The sequence below is a fragment of the Octopus sinensis genome, linkage group LG24 (genome assembly GCF_006345805.1).
Source record: "Octopus sinensis linkage group LG24, ASM634580v1, whole genome shotgun sequence".
NCBI lineage: Eukaryota > Metazoa > Mollusca > Cephalopoda > Octopoda > Octopodidae > Octopus > Octopus sinensis.
The window spans coordinates 28,732,831-28,756,801 of NC_043020.1; the positions used below are offsets into that span (position 1 = coordinate 28,732,831).

General features: G+C 40.5%; 1 protein-coding gene across 2 annotated transcripts; it reads right to left on the minus strand.

Moving 5' to 3' along the window:
* Positions 1-6,275: 6,275 nt before the first annotated feature.
* On the minus strand, positions 6,276-22,577 carry LOC115223881. Of its 2 annotated transcripts, XM_036512795.1 has the most exons (6): positions 22,388-22,577; positions 20,834-20,950; positions 18,416-18,485; positions 13,075-13,207; positions 11,848-11,959; positions 6,276-8,295 (listed from the first exon to the last, which is right to left on the minus strand). In XM_036512795.1, exons 1-6 carry the CDS (start codon positions 22,490-22,492, stop codon positions 8,191-8,193), a joined length of 642 nt encoding a protein of 213 aa, XP_036368688.1. In that variant the 5' UTR covers positions 22,493-22,577; the 3' UTR covers positions 6,276-8,190. The 2 variants fall into 2 exon arrangements, with proteins under 2 accessions (XP_036368688.1, XP_029650452.1); XM_029794592.2 differs by lacking the exons at positions 20,834-20,950; positions 22,388-22,577 and adding an exon at positions 19,806-20,010.
* Positions 22,578-23,971: the final 1,394 nt, after the last annotated feature.

The window sequence follows — 23,971 nt, forward strand, 5'->3', positions numbered from 1 at the left end:
GTTTTTTTTATCTTTCGGAGGCCGATAAAAGTGAGTATCAGTGGAGCCCTGGAGTCGATGTAATCGACTTAACACCTTCCTTCCTTGTGTCTGTAGCAGAAAGAATTATTTTCCCTGGACCTTAGAACTTATAATTCCATTCTTGGATACATGAACGAAATATATAAATCACCTCCAGTACTTAACGAGTACTTTATTGCATAAGGATTGAAAAGTAATGTTAACTTATGGGCGATTTGAAACTTGGAAAACAAAAGTCCATAACTAAATATTGTTAGTTCTTTCTTTCTTGTCTGACGTTCTGACGGTTCTATCTCATAGTTCGAAAATAACTGATCTGTAGTTATTAACTAAAAGTTAATATATGCTACCTCCTCTATCTAACCCTATTTGTCTCTTATCTCTTCACTCCGCCTCCTTCTATGCCGTTTCTCTTCCCTAAGTATTAAGCACAATGTCTAATCTTGTTTAGAATGCTAACTCTACAATTCTCCTCCTATCCACAGTGGGTTTTGAAGCCATCAACTTGCAAATGAAAATCCACCACCATCATCGTCATTTAACGCCCGTTTTCTTTGCTGGTGGAGGTTGAACGTTTTGAGAGAGCCGCCCAGGCTCCAGTCGTCTGTTTTGGCAGGGCTTCTACGGCAGGATGCCCTTCTTAACGCCCCACCCACTTTATAGTGCGTTGGGTGCTTTTCACGTGGTGCTCTTTTACATGACACTGGCACAGGATGTGGTGCCAAATGTTTATAAATATCTAAAGCATAAATGTTGATTATATTAGTTAATGTTATAAATGGCCGTCCTTACTCTGGAGTGGCACTTTTTATGATTGTTTCTAATATAGGTACAAAGCCAACAGTTTTTGAGAAGAGAGGGGTCAGTTGACTGCAGTGACCCCCAGTACTTGATTAGTACTTTATTTTATCAAAAATGAAAGGACGAAAGATGAATTGGTCCTGGCATGCATAAAGCCAGCAGTTTTGAGGAGAGGCAGTTAGTCAAGTTCAGTGCCACCCCTACTACTTGACTGATACTCCCCCTCGCCACCAGATATTAATGAAATTGTCTTTTGTCCCTCTTTATTAATGAGAGGCAAAATAGAGTTTGTATCAAAATAATTTTCCTTTCTTTGAATTTGAACTCAGAACATAGTGGCAGACGAAATACTACTAAGCATTTCGCCCAACATGCTAACGTTTCTGCCAGCTCACTACTTTTAACCTAAACCATAGAGAGATGGAACTACAGCTAAGTTTCCAGCCCAATTTGACCGTTCCTAGGATTTCAGTTCCTTCTTTTTTTAACAATAAAATAGATCATCCCAAATAAAACTTTCTTTTCTACCCAAAGCAAAGAGGGACTTTATGACCAAGGGTTCATCTTTAAACTATAAAATGGTTGAGGATCTTATATAACCATGTCAAGTTCAACATAATTTACAGGCAGGGCCTGGCATTGTGATAAATGTTATTGGTATATAGAGACATGCTGGGTAAAATGCTTAGCGGCATTTCGTCTGCCGTTACGTTCTGAGTTCAAATTCCGCCAAGGTCGACTTTGCCTTTCATCCTTTCGGGGTCGATAAATTAAGTACCAGTTACGCACTGGGGTCGATGTAATCAACTTAATCCGTTTGTCTGTCCTCTCTGTGTTTAGCCCCTTGTGGGTAGTAAAGAAATAGGTTTAGGTTGAATCTGTCTTCCACTGACAAATATGGTTTTAACTTAGTGCCCAAAATGTGTGGTCTTGAGCTAATCTGAGAAATCACCATTATTCGGATGGTAAAAGGTAGGGTGCTGGCAGAATCATTAGAAAACTGGATAAAATGCTCAACAGCATTTCACCTGGCTTTACATTCTGCCGCAGGTGAGTTTGCCTTTCATCTTTTTTTTTTGATCAATAAAGTAAATACTGGTCGAGCCCTGGGGGTGGGAGTCAATGCAATTAACTAGCCCCCACCCCCTCCCAAAATTTCAGACCTTGAACCTATAGCAGAAAGGATCATTAAGCTGGTGAAGTGGAAGAAACAGCATCTAATTTTGTCCCCCATTCTGGATTCAAATCCTGCCGGTGCCAACTTTTTCAAGAAATGGCAGAAGTAACAGTGAGACAATTCTATATGTTCTGCCATTATTTATCTGCATCTCTTCTCAATTTTTATTAAAACTCTACTCCGACTGAACTTCCCTTTCGTCCTTTTTAGAATCAATAAAATGTCAGTAAAAACACTGGGCTAACCTTATTTCCCAATATCTTCACCAAAAAAATGTGGTCTTGAATCAATAAATAAGTGACTATTACTATTAGGGAGGAATTAAACAATGCCTTGTGATTTTCCTCACAAACTTTTGTCTTTTGATATCCTTAACAGGAAACGATTTTGTGTTTAACTAACAACAATTAAAATACACATTGTTCAAAGCACAGTCAAATGATCAAAGACAATGGAAAACAAACATATTCCTCATACATTCAAATTCTCTTTATTTCTCATCCATCTCTTTGGACATTGTCAAATCTGAGGGTTTTTATTTTTTTAACATTAAATTGTATTTTATTTGTCAAAGATTTACAATATTTACACAAGCTCTCAGCTCACATAGTTTTGTTAGTCAAATGTTCGGCTGAATGCTGGATGGTATGAAACAATAAAGATTAAAAACAAAATAAACACACAAATCAATATTTTCATTCTTTGAAGATATTTGTGAAAGAGAAAGATTTCTCACACGAAGCTTTTCAACTGGAAAAAGAGACAAGACAGGAATTTTCCATATAAGGATTGTTTCAATCAATACTTTTTAATACCCACCCCACCAAAACACCTTGGGTGAGTATCACAGCAAGATGCCTCGCAATGTCCCCTGCTCACATGAGATATAGAAATACCCAGATGACCACCCGAGAAAACAAACATGATAGGGTTTTAGTGGTTGTGCTTCCTGATTGTCCATGCAGTAGTGAGAGCTTGAATGTGGCCCCATAACGGAAGTCACCATAAAATCATAAATGAAGTTCTCAGCTGTGGATTTGAGCAACATTATTATAAGATCTGTCTATAAACCTTCTTCAGAAAACTCATTTCCCTGATTTTGTTCTTCAATTAAAAAAAAAACAAAACAAAAAAAATTATAATTGATTCCAACAGCCGGCACGTAAAAAAGCACCAACTGATTGTGGCTGCTGCCAGCCTCCCCTGGCACCTGTGCCGGTGACACGTAAAAAGCACCCACTACACTCATGGAGCGGTTGGCGGTAGGAAGGGCATCTATCTGTAGAAACACTACCAGATCAGACTGGAGCCTGGTGCAGCCTCCTGGCTTCCCAGACCCTGGTCAAACCGTCCAACCCATGCTAGCATGGAAAGCAGATGTTAAACGACGATGATATTATCCAGTGGTGTTATAAGAAGATTAATAAGGATAGTGCCAACATCCCTACATAAAGAAGCAAACTTAGAGAAGTTTGGAAGAAGCATCGATGACAATTCAATCCAAACAAGACTAGAGAGAGGAAGATCTTCCTTCAAGGAAACTCATGACACAGTCAACACCCTAAGGAAACCAAATCCCTGCATTCCAGGTCAGGCTCTGACCCAGAATCTACAAGGGGTGGAGAAGAAAGGATGCCCTAAAAATAGCTGGAGGCAGAATACTGGAACCGAGGTGAAGAAGCAGAAAAGATGGTCCAGGGTCAAGAACAGTGAGAAAAAGGCATTGATGGCCTCTGGCCCCACAGGGAGTGAAGGGCTTAAGTAAGAGAAAGGTAGGATGACTCCCCATTACTGGTCAGTAGACTTGATTCCAAGAACAGACATTCCAGTTGGATTCGGGGCTGAGAGGAAATTGATGTTGTAGGAGTCTGCAGGTTTGTTTTCTGGACCAGATGACTGGGTTTCATTGCAGAGCAGACCCTATGAGGGAGTTCGGGTGTCTAGGTGTTTGCATATTCTTCAGTATATTTTCTTTTGTTTCCTTCATGTTCGTTTTTCCATGCTAGCATGGGTTAGCTGAATACACACCATCATCAGGACACTGGTTTTGCAGCCATACATCCTTCCTGTTCTGAACCCTTAAATGTTTTTCAAGCAAGGGATTTTTTGACAGGGAATGTCAACAAAGGACACCGTTTTTAGCTCAGTTCTTTCATGCATAGCACAGACTGCAAGCATTCAGCTTAAATACACACACATATACAACAGGCTTCCTTATAGCATCCCTCTACCAAATCCACTCACAATGCATTAATTAGCCCAAGGTTACAAATCTACACAGGAACATTATATATATATATATACATGTGAAGGTGTATGGTTCAGTGGTTAGAGCGTCGAGCTTACGATCATGAGGTTGTGAGTTCGAATCCTGTTCTGGGCTGCGTGTTGTGTTCTTGAGCAAGACACTTTATTTCACGTTGCTCTAATTCACTCAGCTGTAGAAATGAGTTGTGACAACACAGGTGCCAAGCTGTATCGGCCCCTTTGCCTTTCCCTTGGACAACACTGGTGGCGTGGAGAGGGGGAGGCCGGTATGCATGGGCGACTGAAGGTTCTTCCACAAACAACCTTGCCCAGACTTGTGCCTGGGAGGGTAACTTTCTAGGTGCAATCCCATGGTCAGTCATGACCGAAGGGGTCTTAGCAATATATGTATGTATGTAAGTATATATATTCTGTTTAAAGAACCTCTCCCTGGCCACTTAGAATAAAGAACTCAAAGAGAAGCCTGCAAGTGAATAAACATTTAGTCTGTCATCATTAGTTCAATAAAACATACAGAGTAATTTAAATTGAAAGGTCCACCTCACGGGGTACACCTACCTCGACATGCTGTCCATTTGGTTGTTGCCCCAGTTTGAAGAGGTACCTGACTTCATTATGCAGCAGGTCAGGGCCCTGTTACACTGGCAGAGACACGTATGCAATTATCTCAATCAACATCTTCCAGAACACTAGATTGGCCATGATGAGGAGACTGATTTGCCATTGATGGTCTCCCCACCAACAAAAGGTCCCTTGCAACTTTTTCCCTTTGAGGGTATCTAAACGACAAAGTGTTCATAACCACCACTTTCACAGGAATTGCAGCAGTTAAAGCAGCAGACAGGTGAGATGGCCGACTCAACTGATCAGGCCATGCTGGTACAGGTTTGACAAGAAATAAACCATCTTGCAGACGTCTGCTGTGTGACAAAGGCTGCCCACACTGAACAGTTTTGACTGTGAATAGAAACTTGAAGAGTCAATCTTTCGTGTAATCTCTGTATTTTTGCAATATCTTCATTACAACACTCGCATGAAGGTTTCCATCTTGAATTGCCCAGTATTTTGTCAGATTAACAATTATGGACTAAATGTTTATGCAGATCCCTCTGCAGAGACCTGCTCTGCACCCTACCTGTTTCTTTATTACCCACAAGGGGCTAAACATAGAGGGGACAAACAAGGACAGACATAGGCATTAAGTCGATTACATCGACCCCAGTGCGTAATTGGTACTTAATTTATCGATCCCGAAAGGATGAAAGGCAAAGTCGACCTCGGCGGAATTTGAACTCAGAACGCAGTGGCAGACGAAATACCGCTTGGCATTTCGCCCGGCGTGCTAACGTTTCTGCCAGCTCGCCACCCTACACCCTACCACCCGCATAGTAATTCCAAGCACGAAGCTGACCTCACCCCACCACCCACGCCAGGGCTTGTGGTCCTGCTACAAACCTTATGGCAGTTTCAATAGTGCAGGGGGCACAAGAAAAAAAAAAAGCACCCAGCCCATGCTGTAAAGTGATTAGCATTAGATAGAGTATCTAGCCCCCCCACACCCCCAAAAAAAACCATGCCAAAGCAAGCATTGGGGCCCGGACAAATCAGTTCCTGTCGAACTATCCAACCCATGCCAGTATGGCACACGGATGCCAAACGATGATGATGACTTATAAAATACATAATTGCAAAGCCATGGACTGATGCTTATAAACTTATAGATTTTGAACTGGTTTTTTGGCTTTTGTGGATATCCTACACATTTCTTAGAGGTTTCAATACAGAGAATATCATGTTGAATGAATGGTGACACGTTCGCGACTGTTCAATCATTGAAAACCATTGGATGAAGTGTATACAGTGAGAGCGTTTCATGCTTTCTTCTAAGTAAACGATGTCCTTAGCTGCCTTGTACAGCTTCCTCTTCAAGCAACGAAAAATTGACGATACCTGTATCTGAATATATTTCACAGCTTTAAGTAAGAAAGAAACTGCTAATTGCTGGCTCGTTTGAAGTTAAGAGGCAGAGAACTCAAGAGAAGTACTGAAAAATGACAGCAGAACATTTTGCTAATTAGTAGAGTACAGTTAATTAATGAAGCCACAGTAGAGAAATTTTTAAAAAGAGCATGAAAGGAAATATAATTATTATCACTAAAACGTTTGTTAGGTAAATAGTAAAACTAGATTACTTATAACTAATAAAACACATTAAAACAGAAACGAGTAAAAGTAGACATATTCTAATTAAGAACATTTAAATAATGACATTAAAACATTAAAAACAAAGATGTTAAATTAAGGTAAAACACAGCTAAAAAACAAAAAACCACAAAGATTAAATAGACGAGAAATTAACTCAGATCACATTTTAATTATTTGACAAAAAAATTAAATAATGACAGTTGATAATTTATTAGAATGTACAATACAGAACTTTATTAACTTAACAAATTAATAACACTTTCACTAGATGAATAATTTAATTAGAAGAAATACTTAATGAAGTCAATGATGGGACATAAATGAGAAGAAAAGAATTATATATAAAACGGCATGACCGATAACGTAGATAATAGCAAGAGCCACTAACAAAAAGATACAGAACTAAAAACAGAAACTAAAGAACAAAGATTAAAGACCTGGGAGAAATTCACTCAGATCAGGTTTAATTATTTGACAAAAAATTAAATAAAGACAGGTAATAAATATATTAGAATGCACGACATAGAACTTTATTAACTTAGATAATAACACTTTTGTAAGAAGCAATACTATAAAGTCAAAATACGGGAAGCGAAAAACAAGAAAAGAATATGAAACACGACAACTGTAACATGTAGGAAATTCTGACAATTCTAAAGAGAATATTTAAGGAAAGCAGAAACACCACAGCTAATGAGAAAAAAAACAAACAATGAAGAGTAAGACTAATAATGCCTAATTTTGGTACAAGACCAATAATTTTGAGGGGAAATATTTGGTAATTACATTACCAGCCCTACCTTAGTATTTGATTGGTTTTATATTTTGTCAATCGTGAAAGGATGGAAACAAATAAAAAAAAGTTCTATTTTGTGTGTTACGTAAACAGAAGTTTTCTGAGAGACAACCGGCCTCTTAACTATCAATTAAGCAATCATTAACTCATGATTGCTTTGGAAAGAACTATAACCAGATAACCATCAGAAAAGCTTTTAGCAAGAAGAGGAAGTGAAGACAGGGTGTTGCTTTAATTTTATAATTTAATTTTTACACAAATGCATTGACTCACAAGATTCGGCCCACATCATGTGAAGCATCACCAGCCACTTAAAAGGACAAGAGTAGAGTCATATAGTATAGTTATGTAGTATATTCCACATCAAATCTCAAAGGTGAGCTGATGATAAATAGATTAGGTGTTTAGGAGAGATCCCCTTATATCAAGACAACATGAAAAAGGGAAGAGTCAGTCCTGAAGGCTATGCTTCAACATAGAGACTTACAGTCCCGGGGAAAAAAAAACCCTCTAAAAGGGGACATTCTAATATAGTCTTACAGACCAGAACTCACTGAAGAACATGTATTTAAAATATTGCATAACCTGCATTTTGGATTTTCTGCATCACTTAAAAATATTGTTACCCAATATCTAGGTTTTAAATATTGTTCCGTAGCTGTTTATTAAGGTTGCATGGGACAAAAGGAAATTATATTTTGCGATTTCCTCAATGAATTTGAAGAACCATGCTTGCCAAGAAGTTAATAAATATATATAAATTGTATATTTTAAAGAAATAAATTTGAATAAAGTCTCTGGTGAATATTTCAAATTAAAGAAATTTTTGCTGCTCCAAAAATTACAGTTAAGCCGAAAGATAACCAAGCAGAAGATAAATCTAAAACCTCTTTTAAAAGGAGAAAATATTTGGGATTTGTTTCTATGGATTCTGTAATAGATTCAAACGAGCTTTGATCTGGCACATCAAGTGATAATTTGTGTTGACTTGGGCCAAGTTGGTCTCAATATAATCAACGATTTCAGGCTGAAAAGAGAAAGAACGAGCATGTTAGTCTTGGTGACCACCACCAACTAAGAATTTACTGCATCAACAAAAATAATCAATGTTATAATTTACATATGGTTTGTGTAAGTGCCAGTAAGGTGATCGTTACCAGCGTCGCCTTACTGGCACTTGTGCCCCTGCCAGTAGGGTGCCAAGAGCACCATCTGAGCGTGATCATTGCCAGAGCAGCCAACTGGCTCTGTGCTGGTGGCACGTAAAAGGGCACCATTCAAGCGGGATCGTTACCAGTGTTGCTTCACTGGCACCTGTGCGGTGGCATGTGTAAAAAGATTCGAGCGAGGTCATTGCCAGTACCGCCTGACTGGCCCTGTGCTGGTGGCACGTAAAAGGACACCATTCGAGCGTGATCATTACCAATGTCGCCTTACTGGCACCTGTGCCGGTGGCATGTGTAAAAGGATTCGAGCGAGGTTGTTGCCAGTACCGCGTGACTGGCCCCGTGCCGGTGGCATGTAAAAGGACACCATTCGAGCGTGATCATTACCAATGTCGCCTTACTGGCACTTGTGCCCCTGCCAGTAGGGTGCCAAGAGCACCATCTGAGCGTGATCATTGCCAGAGCAGCCAACTGGCTCTGTGCTGGTGGCACGTAAAAGGGCACCATTCAAGCGGGATCGTTACCAGTGTTGCTTCACTGGCACCTGTGCGGTGGCATGTGTAAAAAGATTCGAGCGAGGTCATTGCCAGTACCGCCTGACTGGCCCTGTGCTGGTGGCACGTAAAAGGACACCATTCGAGCGTGATCATTACCAATGTCGCCTTACTGGCACCTGTGCCGGTGGCATGTAAAAAGCACCCACTACACTCTCGGAGTGGTTGGCTTTAGGAAGGGCATCCAGCTGTAGAAACTCTGCCAGATCAGATTGGAGCCTGGTGCAGCCATCAGGTTCACCAGCACTCAGTCAAAATCGTCCAACCCATGCTAGCATGGAAAGCGGACGTTAAACGATGATGATGATGATTCATATATATAGTTACATATATAGATGTGTCATATTTATAGAAGGGAGGAGATGGCATTGTATGGTATTAAGCTTAATTAATTAGGGGAATTAAAATAAGTTCAGCCAAGAATCAGAACCAGAATGCAAACCTGGCTGAGCAAGAGCTTGTTTCAATTCAATAACACTTGTTTAATAATCTGTTATAATAATAAAGACAGGATCTGTGAGTCAGTCACACACACACACACGCATGCATCTATGTATGCAAGTCGTTAATTTTATTGATCTCAGTGATCAATCTACAAAGATGTAATGGCAGTGTTTGGGCATCACCTAAAACGACTGAGGATAATACTACAGCAGTGATAGTTCTCCTCCTTCTCTTTTACATTTTTCAGTCATTGGACTGCAGCCATACTAAGGGACCACCTTGAAGAATTTTAGTCAAACAAATCAACCTCAGTCTGGTACTATATTCTATCGGTCTCTTTTGCCGGGCCACAAAATTACATGGATGTAAACAAACCAACACTGGTTGTCAAGCAGTGGAGTGGACAAACAAGCACAAATGAGGAGCTTCCATACAGTTTCCATTCTATCAAATTCAGCCAGTGACTATGATAAGAGGACACTTACTCAAGGTGCAGCGCAATAGGATTGAACCTGAGACTACCTGGTCACAAAGCAAGCTTGATAACCAGAAATTATATTTCCATTCTTCATTGCATCCTAATCTTCCTCGTTCTTTTGTTTAATTGATTTTTAATGAAAATTATTTTAGCAATTTGTCTGAAAGGAAGAGCAGAATCCATAACCCTTTAAGGGTACCAAAACCAGTGGGAAGGGCAGGGAAAGAGAGAAAGGGCAGACGGTATCCCCAAACCAGAGTCCTGGCCAAAATGTTTGTAACGAAGTGGACTCTGCTAAAGACACCCCGGGGTGTCTGGTAATGGTGTTATTCTGGATAACAGATTATGTCTACCACCCAAATAGGTGATACTGGGATTTGAACTCAGAACACAAAAAGCCAGAACAAATACTATAAGGCGGCACTTCATCATCATCATCATCATCGTTTAATGTCCGTTTTCCGCGCTAGCACGGGTTGGACGGTTCGATCGGGGATCTGGGAAGCCAGGAGGCTGCACCAGGCTCCAGTCTGATCTGGCAGAGTTCCTACAGCTGGATGCCACCGGCACAGGGATCACAACTACTATTTCCATTGATATTTATTTTGATGTTTATGTACCTGACTCAACAGGTCTCCTCAAGCACAGCGGGATGTCCTGAAATCCAAGGTACTTTGAATGGGCAGAGGCTATGCGGAAATGGTGCAGGAAGCAGCCCGAGTCTTTGCAGTCACCTGGGCACATTTTATGATACCAATACCAAAATTACTGATTTGTTTCACTCATCCCTTTGAAAGGAGTGCAAGTTGTAGGGCTGGCATCAATGCAAGTAAGGTGGTGTTTCGTACACGAGACAAGGCAGAGAGTAAAACCTTTCACAAGAAGGTTGATCAGAGTAACCTTTTCATAAGAGGTTACCAAGAGCAGGCAGGGGCAACCTTTTACGAGAAGCAGGCAGCATGAGGCAGGACTCATCATTTGGTGGGCTGCACCACTGAAAAAATTAGAGGTAAATTATTTGTTACATATGCCATTCCGAACGTTCTGAATGGTTGTCCATGGTTGGATTTAGTACTGAGACAAGTAGACCAGAGAGGGGGAAAATAGGAGGAGAGGAGTGCTAGAGATAGCAGTGAGGCCAGAAATGGGTGAAGGGAACAAGTAAATGCTGAAAGTGCACAAGGATCCTAAAACAGGAGTTCTCAACCATTTTATCTAGGGACCCCTTTGATTACTATTTCATTCTGGTAGACCCCCAACAACCATTCAATGCTTAAAAACTAGTTTTACAGAAACTTCTTTCAAAATTCCTATTTTGTTCTCCTCACATTAACTTGAGTCGTTTGAATTATGTAAAATGTTAGAGAAAGAAACCCAACTGTTTCTTGCAATACATACCAATACGAGATACACCTAAAGCAAAAACTTCTCATTACAGAGATGTACTTGCATAGCAAGTGACCTGATCTGAGATCGTGTGCTGGAATGAAAACAATTGCAGCGTGGAAGGTGTTTATAAGCCATTTAAGAAACACACAAAAAACGTTAGATTCACTTCAACATTTAAATTTAATTTGCAAAATATTTTCGTTGCTTTGAGACCACGACCTGACGGTTTTTGTGTTTCTTAAATGGCTTATAAACACCTTCCATGCTGCAAAATTTTTTCAGAGGCCCTTAAAATACTATTGTGGGTCCTCAATTCACTATTTTATTGTGTGGATAACCAAAAATCTTGTGTGGGCCCTGGTTGAAAACCACTGACCTAGAGTGTGAAAATTTGCGCAGGTGACCAAAGAGGGAGTTGAGAGAGAGAGAGAGAGAGAGAGAGAGAGAATGATGATGTGAGATGGGCCTGGGTGACAGGGTGGAAGAAAGGGAAAGGAGCTAGTGTCCAGCTGTAGATATCTAAAGAGATGAATAATGAAAGAACTCACCAGTTTATTTGGAGTTGCTAACTTTGTCAAGTTTATCCAGTTGATGTTTTCAATGTTTTTCATCAAACTTTGCAAAACATTTGCAGAATGGGACAACATTTTCACAAAAATACTGCAAAAAGGGAAATATTCAGGATAAAGAGGGGTCAGCTGGATAACAACCTTTGTGACACAATTTTATCAAAATACACATGGTACATAGTTGCATAACACACACAGACACACAGAGACAGAGGTGCATACATATACAGACACATGGACATGCAAGCACATAAATATGCAGGATACGTACATACAGATGCACACACATACATACATATATACATACATACAGATGCAAACACACACACACACACATACGTACATGCATGCATGTATAGACACACACACACTGACCCACACACATGCGCACAAACAAACAAAAGGGAACGCAGTGTAAATAAGGGACAGAGTCAAGACTATTGAAAAGGTTGCAAGACAAAACGAAAAGTTTAGGAAAATAAGAATAAGAAAAAAGTGGAAATTTTACCAGTGAGTGTGTTAAATTATAAGACCCAAAAAGAAATTGACTCTCCCCAGACACAACAGAACACATATTTTACTTATTTGTCTTGGGTCTGACTTAAAACTGCATCTGATAATGAAGACCTGGTTTTGAGGAATGCGGGACCACCTCTGAGACACTGTTATTATTAGGTCACTCTGACCCAGAGCAATAGCCCCTGCCAGGATCCCAGCTATAGGTTAATTAGCAAGTCACTGAACCGCTTCCAGAAGAAGGTCAAGGTCACTCACAGGACCCTTAATGGAACCAGGGCAGATGAAACCCTTCAGCTCTTTGGTTGCTTATCCAAGGGAAGGTAACTCCATCTAAATCCTTCATCCTGATAACTAATGAGCTCATCACACCCGCTGCACAAGTTTAAAGGATGAGAGATGGGACTGGCTCGGCACAAACCATGCCCACAATTATAATAATAAATCCCTAAAAGGGGAAAATACTAAAAAAATCCACCTCAACAAATTCCGTCCAACTCATGTGAGTATGGAAAAGTAAGCGTTAAAACAACAACAGAATAATGACAGGAAGTAGTTTTGGCTTTGTCATTGCATCACGACAGCTGGATGGTTTTTCCCATTTGTAATCAAATGTGAAGAAGTGGAACAGGAGACAGGAAGTCACGAGTATGGAAAAACAACGAAAGGCAACACAACACAGACTAATACCTGTGATACTTCACTTCAAGTTTGATAGCATTTTCAATGAGAGGTCTTTGCAGATTGGTAAGAAGTGACTGTTTCTTCTGAAGAATGGTTTTCAAATATTCATTGAAGGAAGAGATTTCACTGAGGTTCTTCTCTATGGAATATAAGAACATAAAACATAAAAATTTTAGCATCTTTGAATTACGAGAAACAAAAACACAAAAAATAACAACATTATCGTTGGAATTAATGACGTTTGAGACCAATAAAATATTCAAAGCTATTCAGATGAAGGATGCAGGCATAACTATGGGGGTTAAAAAACTCACATCATAGTCAAATATTTCTAAATTTGAACCCATTGAACCTTGTCCAAATGTCTTCTATCAGTGTCCCCTTAAACCCTTCAACATTCAGACTACCATGACAAATCATCATCATCATCGTTTAGCGTCCGTTTTCCATGCTAGCATGGGTTGGACGGTTCTACTGCGGTCTGTGAAGCCAGAAGGCTTCATCAGGCCCAGTCAAATCTGGCAGTGTTTCTACAGCTGGATGCCCTTCCTAACGCCAACCACTCCGTGAGTGTAGTGGGTGCTTTTTACGTGCCACCCGCACAGGTGCCAGACAGAGCTGGCAAACGGCCACGAACGGATGGTGCTTTTTATGTGCCACCGGCACGAGGGCCAGGCGAGGCTGGCAACGGACACGAACGGATGGTGCTTTTTACGTGCCATCGGCATGAGGCCAGTCGGGGCGGCGCTGGCAACGGTCGCGAAACGGAAGGTTCTCTTACATGCCACTGGCACTGGTAACACATCTGCAATTTCCATTGATCAATTTCGATTCTGATCCTCACTTGCCTCAACAGGTCTTCACAAGTAGAGTTTTGTATCCCAAGAAGGGAAGGTATGCATACGTAGGCTGGCTCCATCCCATGTAGAAGGCCACGGGTTATGGACTCACTTGTCCTGCTGGGTCTTCTCGCGCACAGCACACTTCCAGAGGTCTCAGTCTCTAGTCATTTCCTCAGTGAGACCTAAAGTTCGAAGGTCGTGCTTCACCACCTCGTCCCAGGTTTTCCTGGGTCTGCCTCTTCCGCAGGTTCCCTCAACCGCTAGGGTGTCGCACTTTTTCACACAACTTTCTTCATCCATTCTCGCCACATGACCATACCAGCGCAAACGTCTCTCTTGCACACCACAACTGATGCTTCTTAGGTCCAGCTTTTCTCTCAAGGTACTTACACTCTGCCGAGTATGAGTACTGACATTACACATCCATCGGAGCATACTGGCTTCATTTCTTGCGAGCTTACGCATATCCTCAGCAGTCACGGCCCATGTTTCACTGCCATGTAGCATGGCTGTTCGTACACACGCATCATACAGTCTGCCTTTCACTCTGTGCGAGAGGCCTTTTGTCACCAGCAGAGGTAAGAGCTCTCTGAACTTTGCCCAAGCTATTCTTACTCTAGCAGTTACACTTTCAGCACACCCGCCCCCGCTGCTGACTTGGTCACCTAGGTAACGGAAACTATCAACTATTTCTAGTTTTTCTCCCTGGAAAGTGACGGAAGTTGGTCTCAGAGCATTTTCAGTGTTTATTGTTCCTGAGCATCTGCCACATACAAAAACCATCTTCCTAGTTAGCCTTCCTTTGACATTGCTGCACCTCTTATGTGTCCATAGCTTACACTTGGTGCATCTTATAGAGTTTCTACCTACACCTTTTCTACAGATCGAGCAGGGCCATCTACCTGAAGGCGTTTGTGATTTGTCTACCTTCCTACTGATTACGACTTTGGTTTTAGCTAGATTGACTCTGAGGCCCTTCGATTCTAATCCTTGTTTCCACACCTGAAACTTCTCCTCCAGTTCTGATAGCGACTCAGCAATTAGAGCAAGGTCATCAGCATAGAGGAGCTCCCAAGGGCATCCTGTCTTGAATTCCTCCGTTATTGCCTGGAGGACTATGATAAATAGGAGGGGGCTGAGTACTGAGCCTTGGTGGACCCCTACCTCTACCCGGAATTCTTCGCTGTACTCGTTTCCAACCCTCACCCTACTAGCAGCGTCCCTATACATGGCCCGCACAGCTCTCACTAACCATTCATCTATCCCTAGTTTCCTCATTGACCACCAGATAAGGGATCGGGGGACCCTGTCGAAGGCTTTCTCCATGTCAACAAAAGCCAGGTACAGGGGCTTATCTTTGGCTAGGTATTTCTCCTGCAGCTGCCTTACCAGGAATATAGCATCTCATCTAAACTAACTCTCTCTCTAATTAGTTGGGCTATGACCCTCTCCGTAACCTTCATCACCTGATCCAACAGCTTGATACCTCTGTAGTTATTTGTATCTAGGGCGCCACCTTTACCTTTGTAGCAGTTGACTATTATGCTGCTACACCAGTCATTGGGTATGACTCCTTTGTGTATCACCTGATTAACTATACGGGTGACTAGGCTATAGCCGACACTACCAGACATTTTGAGCATCTCTGCAGTGATTCCTGATGGGCCTGGGGCTTTCCCTGTCTTCATGCTTCTAATTGCCTTAGCTACCACGGAACTATCAACTCGGATAGCTGGTCCCTCTGTTGGGTCAACATTCGGCAGACTCTCTTTATCCCATTCATTTTCTTTATTCAGCAACCTTTCATAGTGACATCTCCAAACCTCTCTCTTTGCATCCTCATTTAGCGCAAGTGAACCATCTTCCATGCGAACACACTTCTCTCCTACCACATCACGATTCTCTCTCACACACTGTCTTGCAACGCGAAACACCTCCAGTCTTTGGTCCTCACGGCGCAGAACATTGGCAAATTTTTTCTTATCTGCTTCCCCTCTGGCTAAATAAACCTGTCTCCTAGCTTCCCTTTTAGCAGTCTGATACAATTCCCTGCTACCCCCATTTTTCCAGACCTTCCAAGCCTGTCTCTTTTCTCTAATAGCCCTGTCTACAATATTGTTCCACCACCACATTATTCTAGGTCGAGAGGGGACTTTGCACCAGCCACAGATCTGGTCAGTGGCTCTCAGCAGGTTGTCCCTTAGAAACGTCCAGTTGTCTTCTACCCCCTGTGATGCTCTATCCCCTTCTACTTCGTCAAAGGCTTCAAGTAATCATATTTATTTATTTACATTGTTTTGAATTAATCCTGCATTATTTTGTAGCATCAGAATTTCAATGATAATTCTTTAATTTTCGAATGACATTGTAGGGTAGGTCTGAGAGGCTAGATCTGGCCTGTTTGAACATAGAAAAAGTAGAATATTTAGTTTAAATGCTAAGGGGTTAAGTTCTTGTGACCAATGCTCTCTCTAATTTTTCTCAGTTGCTGAGCAGAACATTCGATGCTTTGAGCAAAAAATATTTCAGATTGAAAGCCAGTATATGGCTTCCAAACTTTCACAGTTTATCAAGTGAATGTTTGAAAATTTAAAGAGCAACGACATTTTGATATGCACGTTACCAATACAATGAATGTGCATCTTACCAAGAGTGTTGCTTGTAACTAGGATTGGATAAACAGAAGCTGCAGCTTGTTGAATGAGCAGCTGTGAGCCTTTCTACAGCAGCAGATCTTAAGAGTCCATTCTGCTTCAAGCATTCAAATGAGGTCTCTGTCATGATATATCTCAAGTTTTTTTTGGACACTAAACTCTGCTTGTGAAGACCTGTTGAGGCAAGTGAAATCAAAATCAAATTCGATGACTGGCATCCGTGCTAGCAGGGTGCAAAGAGCACCATACGAATGTGATCGTTGACAGAGCAGCTAACCGGCTTCCGTGCCAGTGGCACATAAAATGAACCATTCGAGTGTAATCGTTACCAGCGTCGCCTTACTGACACCTGTGCCGGTGGCATGAGTAAAAGATTTAAGCGAGGTCGTTGCCAGTACCACCTGACTGGCCCCATGCCAGTGGCACGTAAATGCACTCACTACACTCTCGGAGTGGTTGGTGTTAGGAAGGGCATCCAGCTGTAGAAACTCTGCCAGATCAAGATTGGAGCATGGTGCAGCCATCTGGTTCGCCAGACCTCAGTCAAAATCGTCCAACCCATGCTAGCATGGAAAGCAGACGTTAAACGATGATGATGATGATGTAGTTCTATGTAATTCAGCAACCTATAAATTGTGGTTTCTTCCTAGGGAGACTTGGAGGCCCTAACCCTTCTTACTAAGCCATAAAAAATAAACACATAACCTCCACCTCATACCAAAGTGATCACGCAGACAAACAAGACTTAAATACCAGCTGGTTACCACTTCCTGTTATTTACAAAAATTCCCACTGACCTCAATTCCAAACATGAAACTTAAGTAGATGCATGTGTGGCTGTGTGGTAAGAAGCTTGCTTCCCAACCACAAGGATCCAGGTTCAGTCCCACTGCATGGCACTTTGGGCAAGTGTCTTCTGCAATAACCTTAGGTTAAGCAAAGCCTTGTGGATTTGGTAGACAGAAACTGAAAAAGTGTGTGTGCATGCATGTCTGTGTGTCTTCTTGTCTTGGTATTATAGGGTCCACATTGCAAATGAAAGCATTGATACACGGATTCAATAAATTTTGATATGACTGTTGGTGCATACAGATGGCACTGAAATATCCTTGTGATTCTGTACTTTAAGACTTAAACCTGTCTGAGATTGGCCCTGGTTTTATGTTACAAACTTTCCGATTTGAAGTGATCCAAATGGGAACTTACCAGAAAAATTACAAACCGATTCCAAACATCAGGTTGGAGTCATTTTACCAAATTCTTCATTATTTTGCAAAGGAATCGAAACAAAAGTGGTGATTTCAACAGGAATATGGTAACAAAAGAGTTTGTGTTGCCTAAGAAGTGCTTTATTAACACCAACTATTGAATAATTACTTGCCAACTACCAAACTGTGTATTCTTTGTCTCACATGGTTACTATAATGGCTACCTAAACCATGCTGATGAAGGACCAAAAACTCCCGAAATATGGCATGTGTGCCCATTGCCCATTTTTTCATCTTCAATCTAATTTGTTTATATTTGATGTTTTGGATATGAAACATTGTAACAAAATCAGAGCCGGTTATAATTTCTGTAGAAAATCTGAAGAGATGACTGAAACACGTGATTTAATAGCACTGCTAACACAGAAGTAGTACATGGTATTGACTTATGAAAGCATTCAATAGACTTTGTAGCATATTATGGTTGCATAATGAAATACTACAAGTCATTAATGCTAACGTTTTTGACAAAGATAATGCTGACATCGAGAAGAAGAAACCCCAGTATAGGGCAACGTCAACAAAACCGTCAAAATTACAAAACATGAACTGAAATAGAAAAACAGAAGAGAAAAAAACCAACCTATTTTAGTGCATGAGATAATATCTTCCGCCTCATGTTGAAGCATTCTTTCCTGTTTCTTAAGCTGAACCTGCAAATGAAAAAGTGATGTATTTCTTGACTGGATAATGGGATAAAAATGGAAACAGGTTTAATAATATTTATCATCATTATTATGGAATAACATAGTCCACTTATGCATACCTTTCCTTCTTGGGACACAAAACTCTGCTTGTGAAGACCTGTTGAGGCAAGTGGGAATCGAAATCGATCAACATCAATGGAAATTGCAGCTGTGATACCAGTGCCGGTGGCATGTAAGAGAACCATCCGAACGTGGCTGTTGCCAGCACCGCCCCGACTGGCCTCGTGCCGGTGGCACATAAAAAGCACCATCCGTTCGTTTCTGTTGCCAGCCATGCCTGGCCCCCGTGCCGGTGGCACGTAAAAAGCACCCACTACACTCACGGAGTGGTTGGCGTTAGGAAGGGCATCCAGCCGTAGAAACATTGCCAGATCAGACTGGAGCCTGGTGCAGCCTTCTGGCTTCCCAGACCCCAGTTGAACCGTCCAACCCATGCTAGCATGGAAAGCGGACGTTAAACGATGATGATGATGATAAGAGCAGTATTATACATATGGAGAACACATTCGACCATGATGGACACATCTGCTTGTTTCCACCATTATAAGGGAAAGGTGTTTGTGCTTTGTGGGACCTTGCTAGTGAGCTAAACAAGAGCCGGCAAGTGACCTACTGCTATGGATGCCAAAGCATGGCCATACTGGAGCTGGTCATCTGAATACAGCATATGTAGATCAACTGACCAGAGACCTGGTTGCCTCCCCGAAGACCTCCCACAACTAAGGCACGACAGAAATGGATGGCGTCTGCAAGTTACAAATGTCTGAGTAAGCTCGGCCGGATGAATGCAAAAAACCATGTAATTTAATTTCTCAGTTAAAGGGGGCACAAAAACAAACTTATGAACAAAGCGGCTGTGTGGTAAGTAGCTTGTTTACCAACCACATGGTTCCAGGTTCAGTCCCACTGCGTGGCACCTTGGGCAAGTGTCTTCTACTATAGCCTCGGGCCGACCAAAGCCTTGTGAGTGGATTTGGTAGACGGAAACTGAAAGAAGCCCGTCGTATATATGTATATATATATATATATATATATACACACACGTGTTTGTCCCCCTAGCATTGCTTGACAACCGATGCTGGTGTGTTTATGTCCCCATAACTTAGCAGTTCGGCCAAAGAGACCGATAGAATAAGTACTGGGCTTATAAAAGAATAAGTCCTGGGGTCGAGTTGCTCGATTAAAGGCGGTGCTCCAGCATGGCCGCAGTCCAATGACTGAAACAAGTAAAAGAATAAAAGTAAATAATAATTGGAAGTAACTTACGTCATTGATTGATTTCTGCGTCGATCGCATCTGTTGCAGGACATCGATTAAGGCCAGGGATTGGTATTTCCGGGCGAACGGTGCCCTTTGCCTTTCTTTCAGCTCTTCATGACTTAACTACAATATCAAGAGAGACAAACTGTTACAACAATCACAATAGGGGTCGATGTCGAACTTAAAGTAGGTCAAGCAGTCCTGGTAACATTCTAGGTTATTGGGTTTTATTTTTAAAATCAGGGCAACAACGCAGTCATTGATAAAACGGCAAACAAATATAATACAAAATACGTATTTGATTATTAATAATAATAATAATAACAATAATAATAGAAAAAAGAACTAAAAATCAGAACTTATCGATCCTTTGGCGACTTAGACACGCCTGTAATGTTTTGTCGATTTATCTTAACACAGAAATAATTACAAAATATGTCGCCGCAAAAGATATGTATCTATCTTATCTTTATTGGTATTTATAATATGGAAAAGTAATTACTTGCATCAGTTACGTATCATTTTAAAGATAATATCGAGTGAAAAATTATTCTATGACTGTTATATATTTCTTAACAGATGTGTATTTCTATAGAGTAGGATAAGTGGGTGTGTGTGTGTGTGTGTATATATATATATATATGAAAGAAAAAGGTGTTCAGAATGCTGGATGGTTGTAAAAATATATATTTATTTACATATCACATATTAATTCTTCATATTGATACCTTTTTTCTTTCATATGCATTAAATCTGTACATCACCCCCAATACTTCTAACATATATATATATATAATATATATACACACACGTGTTTGTCCCCCTAGCATTGCTTGACAACCGATGCTGGTGTGTTTATGTCCCCATAACTTAGCAGTTCGGCCAAAGAGACCGATAGAATAAGTACTGGGCTTATAAAAGAATAAGTCCTGGGGTCGAGTTGCTCGATTAAAGGCGGTGCTCCAGCATGGCCGCAGTCCAATGACTGAAACAAGTAAAAGAATAAAAGTAAATAATAATTGGAAGTAACTTACGTCATTGATTGATTTCTGCGTCGATCGCATCTGTTGCAGGACATCGATTAAGGCCAGGGATTGGTATTTCCGGGCGAACGGTGCCCTTTGCCTTTCTTTCAGCTCTTCATGACTTAACTACAATATCAAGAGAGACAAACTGTTACAACAATCACAATAGGGGTCGATGTCGAACTTAAAGTAGGTCAAGCAGTCCTGGTAACATTCTAGGTTATTGGGTTTTATTTTTAAAATCAGGGCAACAACGCAGTCATTGATAAAACGGCAAACAAATATAATACAAAATACGTATTTGATTATTAATAATAATAATAATAACAATAATAATAGAAAAAAGAAACTAAAAATCAGAACTTATCGATCCTTTGGCGACTTAGACACGCCTGTAATGTTTTGTCGATTTATCTTAACACAGAAATAATTACAAAATATGTCGCCGCAAAAGATATGTATCTATCTTATCTTTATTGGTATTTATAATATGGAAAAGTAATTACTTGCATCAGTTACGTATCATTTTAAAGATATATCGAGTGAAAAATTATTCTATGACTGTTATATATTTCTTAACAGATGTGTATTTCTATAGAGTAGGATAAGTGGGTGTGTGTGTGTGTGTGTGTATATATATATATATATGAAAGAAAAAGGTGTTCAGAATGCTGGATGGTTGTAAAAATATATATTTATTTACATATCACATATTAATTCTTCATATTGATACCTTTTTTCTTTCATATGCATTAAATCTGTACATCACCCCCAATACTTCTAACATATATATATATATATATTACATGCCGAGGAAACAATATTAATAGAGAAGGTAGAAAACCTGGAGTGAAATTATATTACAGAGGAAACTCAGACGCTTTGATAATTTTCTAACGTTTTTCTCTTTGTACTACGCGAAGAATATTTACGGAAGTTATGGCAATCAAAGGTTAACCAAGGAAATATTAAGATTTTTCGGTTTATGATATAAGTCCTTCGACTGAAGCGATGTCATCGGTGACATAAACAGGGAGTACTTATGATGTTACGAGCAATAATAACTGATTGCATTTAGTTACATACATACATCGGTAACTGCACTGTTCGTGACATTTAATATTACGAAATTTACGAAGAAATAAATTTTGAGAGTACACTGCATTTGTGAAAATTCATATATTTCTTTACTGCCCACAAGGGGCTAAACACAGAGAGGACAAACAAGGACAGACAAAGGGATTAAGTCGATTACATCGACACCAGTGCGCAACTGGTACTTATTTAATCGACCCCGAAAGGATAAATTCCGTCGACCTCGGCGGAATTTGAACTCAGAACGTAACGACAGACGAAATACCGCTACGCATTTCGCCCGGCGTGCTAACGTGTCTGCCAGCTCCTCGGCGCCTTAATTTGTGAAAATTCATAACCAACAACAGAGAGAGAATTCCTCCATCTGTTGTTTGTGAAGAGATTCCGCTTCATATAAATCGAAAAGTGATTCCTTAATATTACATTATTTTAAAAAAATTAAAAAGGACATCGTTGCCAGTGTTTTACCATCTCGCTGAGTCCATATTTCTTTGACATACAATGCACCTCAGAGAGGCATCTGTAAACGTCATCGGAATAATAATGATCCTCTTCCACTTGCATCTTGACCATTTTTTGAATTTGAAATTAAGCGCTAAATGACTTTCTCGCCTCTCGACTCAGGAGAGCTTTATACTCTCGAATCAGATCACACACACACACATCCGTTCTCACACACACACACACACACATCCACTCTCTCACACACACACACATCCACTCTCTCACACACACACACATCCACTCTCACACACACACACACATCCACTCTCACACACACACACACACACATCCACTCTCACACACACACACACACACATCCACTCTCACATACAACATCCGATTTTTGCCTTTTCTTTTAAATATGAAACTAAAAACTTCGTTTTATTTATTTTCCGCAGTGTTGAAATTCTTGCGAGGTTGATGTTTTTTTAACCGTGATATTCTTAAAATTCGAATGTCCGCCGAAAGGAATTTCGCATTAATCTCTTCAAGTTCTTAGTGACAACTTTTCTTTATTTAAATCTTCTCATATGAATCTTGTCAACCAAGTTTTTCTATTTCAGTTTCCTAATAAAAAGGGGTTTATCCCTAATTAAACAATAAGGAATCTTTTCGCTTTGACCGGCAGATTTTTAGAATAATTTCTTTGTAACTAAACACTTTTAAACTTCGTATACTGGTAGAATGTGTCAAAATAAAACATTTTTTCTCTTGGTTTTCTTGAGAAAATTCTGTTCTCTTTGTTCTTTAATTTCTTGCATTTCGACAATTTCAACCAGTCAATGACGTCTATTGAGGTGAATTCAATTTCTGCTGTAGTGTGTCTCTTAGATGAAAGGCTCCTTGTCAGTCTGAACTGTGTGGGGCATCGCAGAATTGATGGTTACTGACTCTAGTCTATCCTTAGACTTCAGTTTCATCTTTCATTCTCTTCCTTCTGTATAACATCAATAACTGACTCACCGTCTCCCCTAATAACAGTCACCCTGATGTAAATATTACCCTACCAGGCTTCATTCTTTAATCTCCTCCATCTAATGTCATTCCCATATAACCAAGACATTTTATGCCAAATCTGAATGACTTCCATGAATGTAGTCATGCCATTCTTGTCTCCTTCAACAACACAAAGATGCAATCACTGGACATACTTAAAAAGCAATAGTTTGGCGTCTCAGGAGGACGATCAATGTAAAATGCGGCTGGAGATGGCAGTATTAAGAACGGATAATGCATATCAAGTGAAATGGTTCTGGGCAGTAAGAAAGATAAGTGGGATCAGAAAAGCTGGTGAAGTACGCAGTTCTACTTTCACTGAGCTCCGGCAGCAGAATACTGCAGTTAGAAAGAGGATGGGTGGTGATGTCTTGAGGTGGGAATTGGCTGAGGTGGCCCAGTTCTACATATATACTCTCTCTTTTACTCTTTTACTTGTTTCAGTCATTTGACTGCGGCCATGCTGGAGCACCGCCTTTTTTAATCGAGCAACTCGACCCCCGGGACTTATTCTTTTGTAAGCCCAGTACTTATTCTATCGGTCTCTTTTTG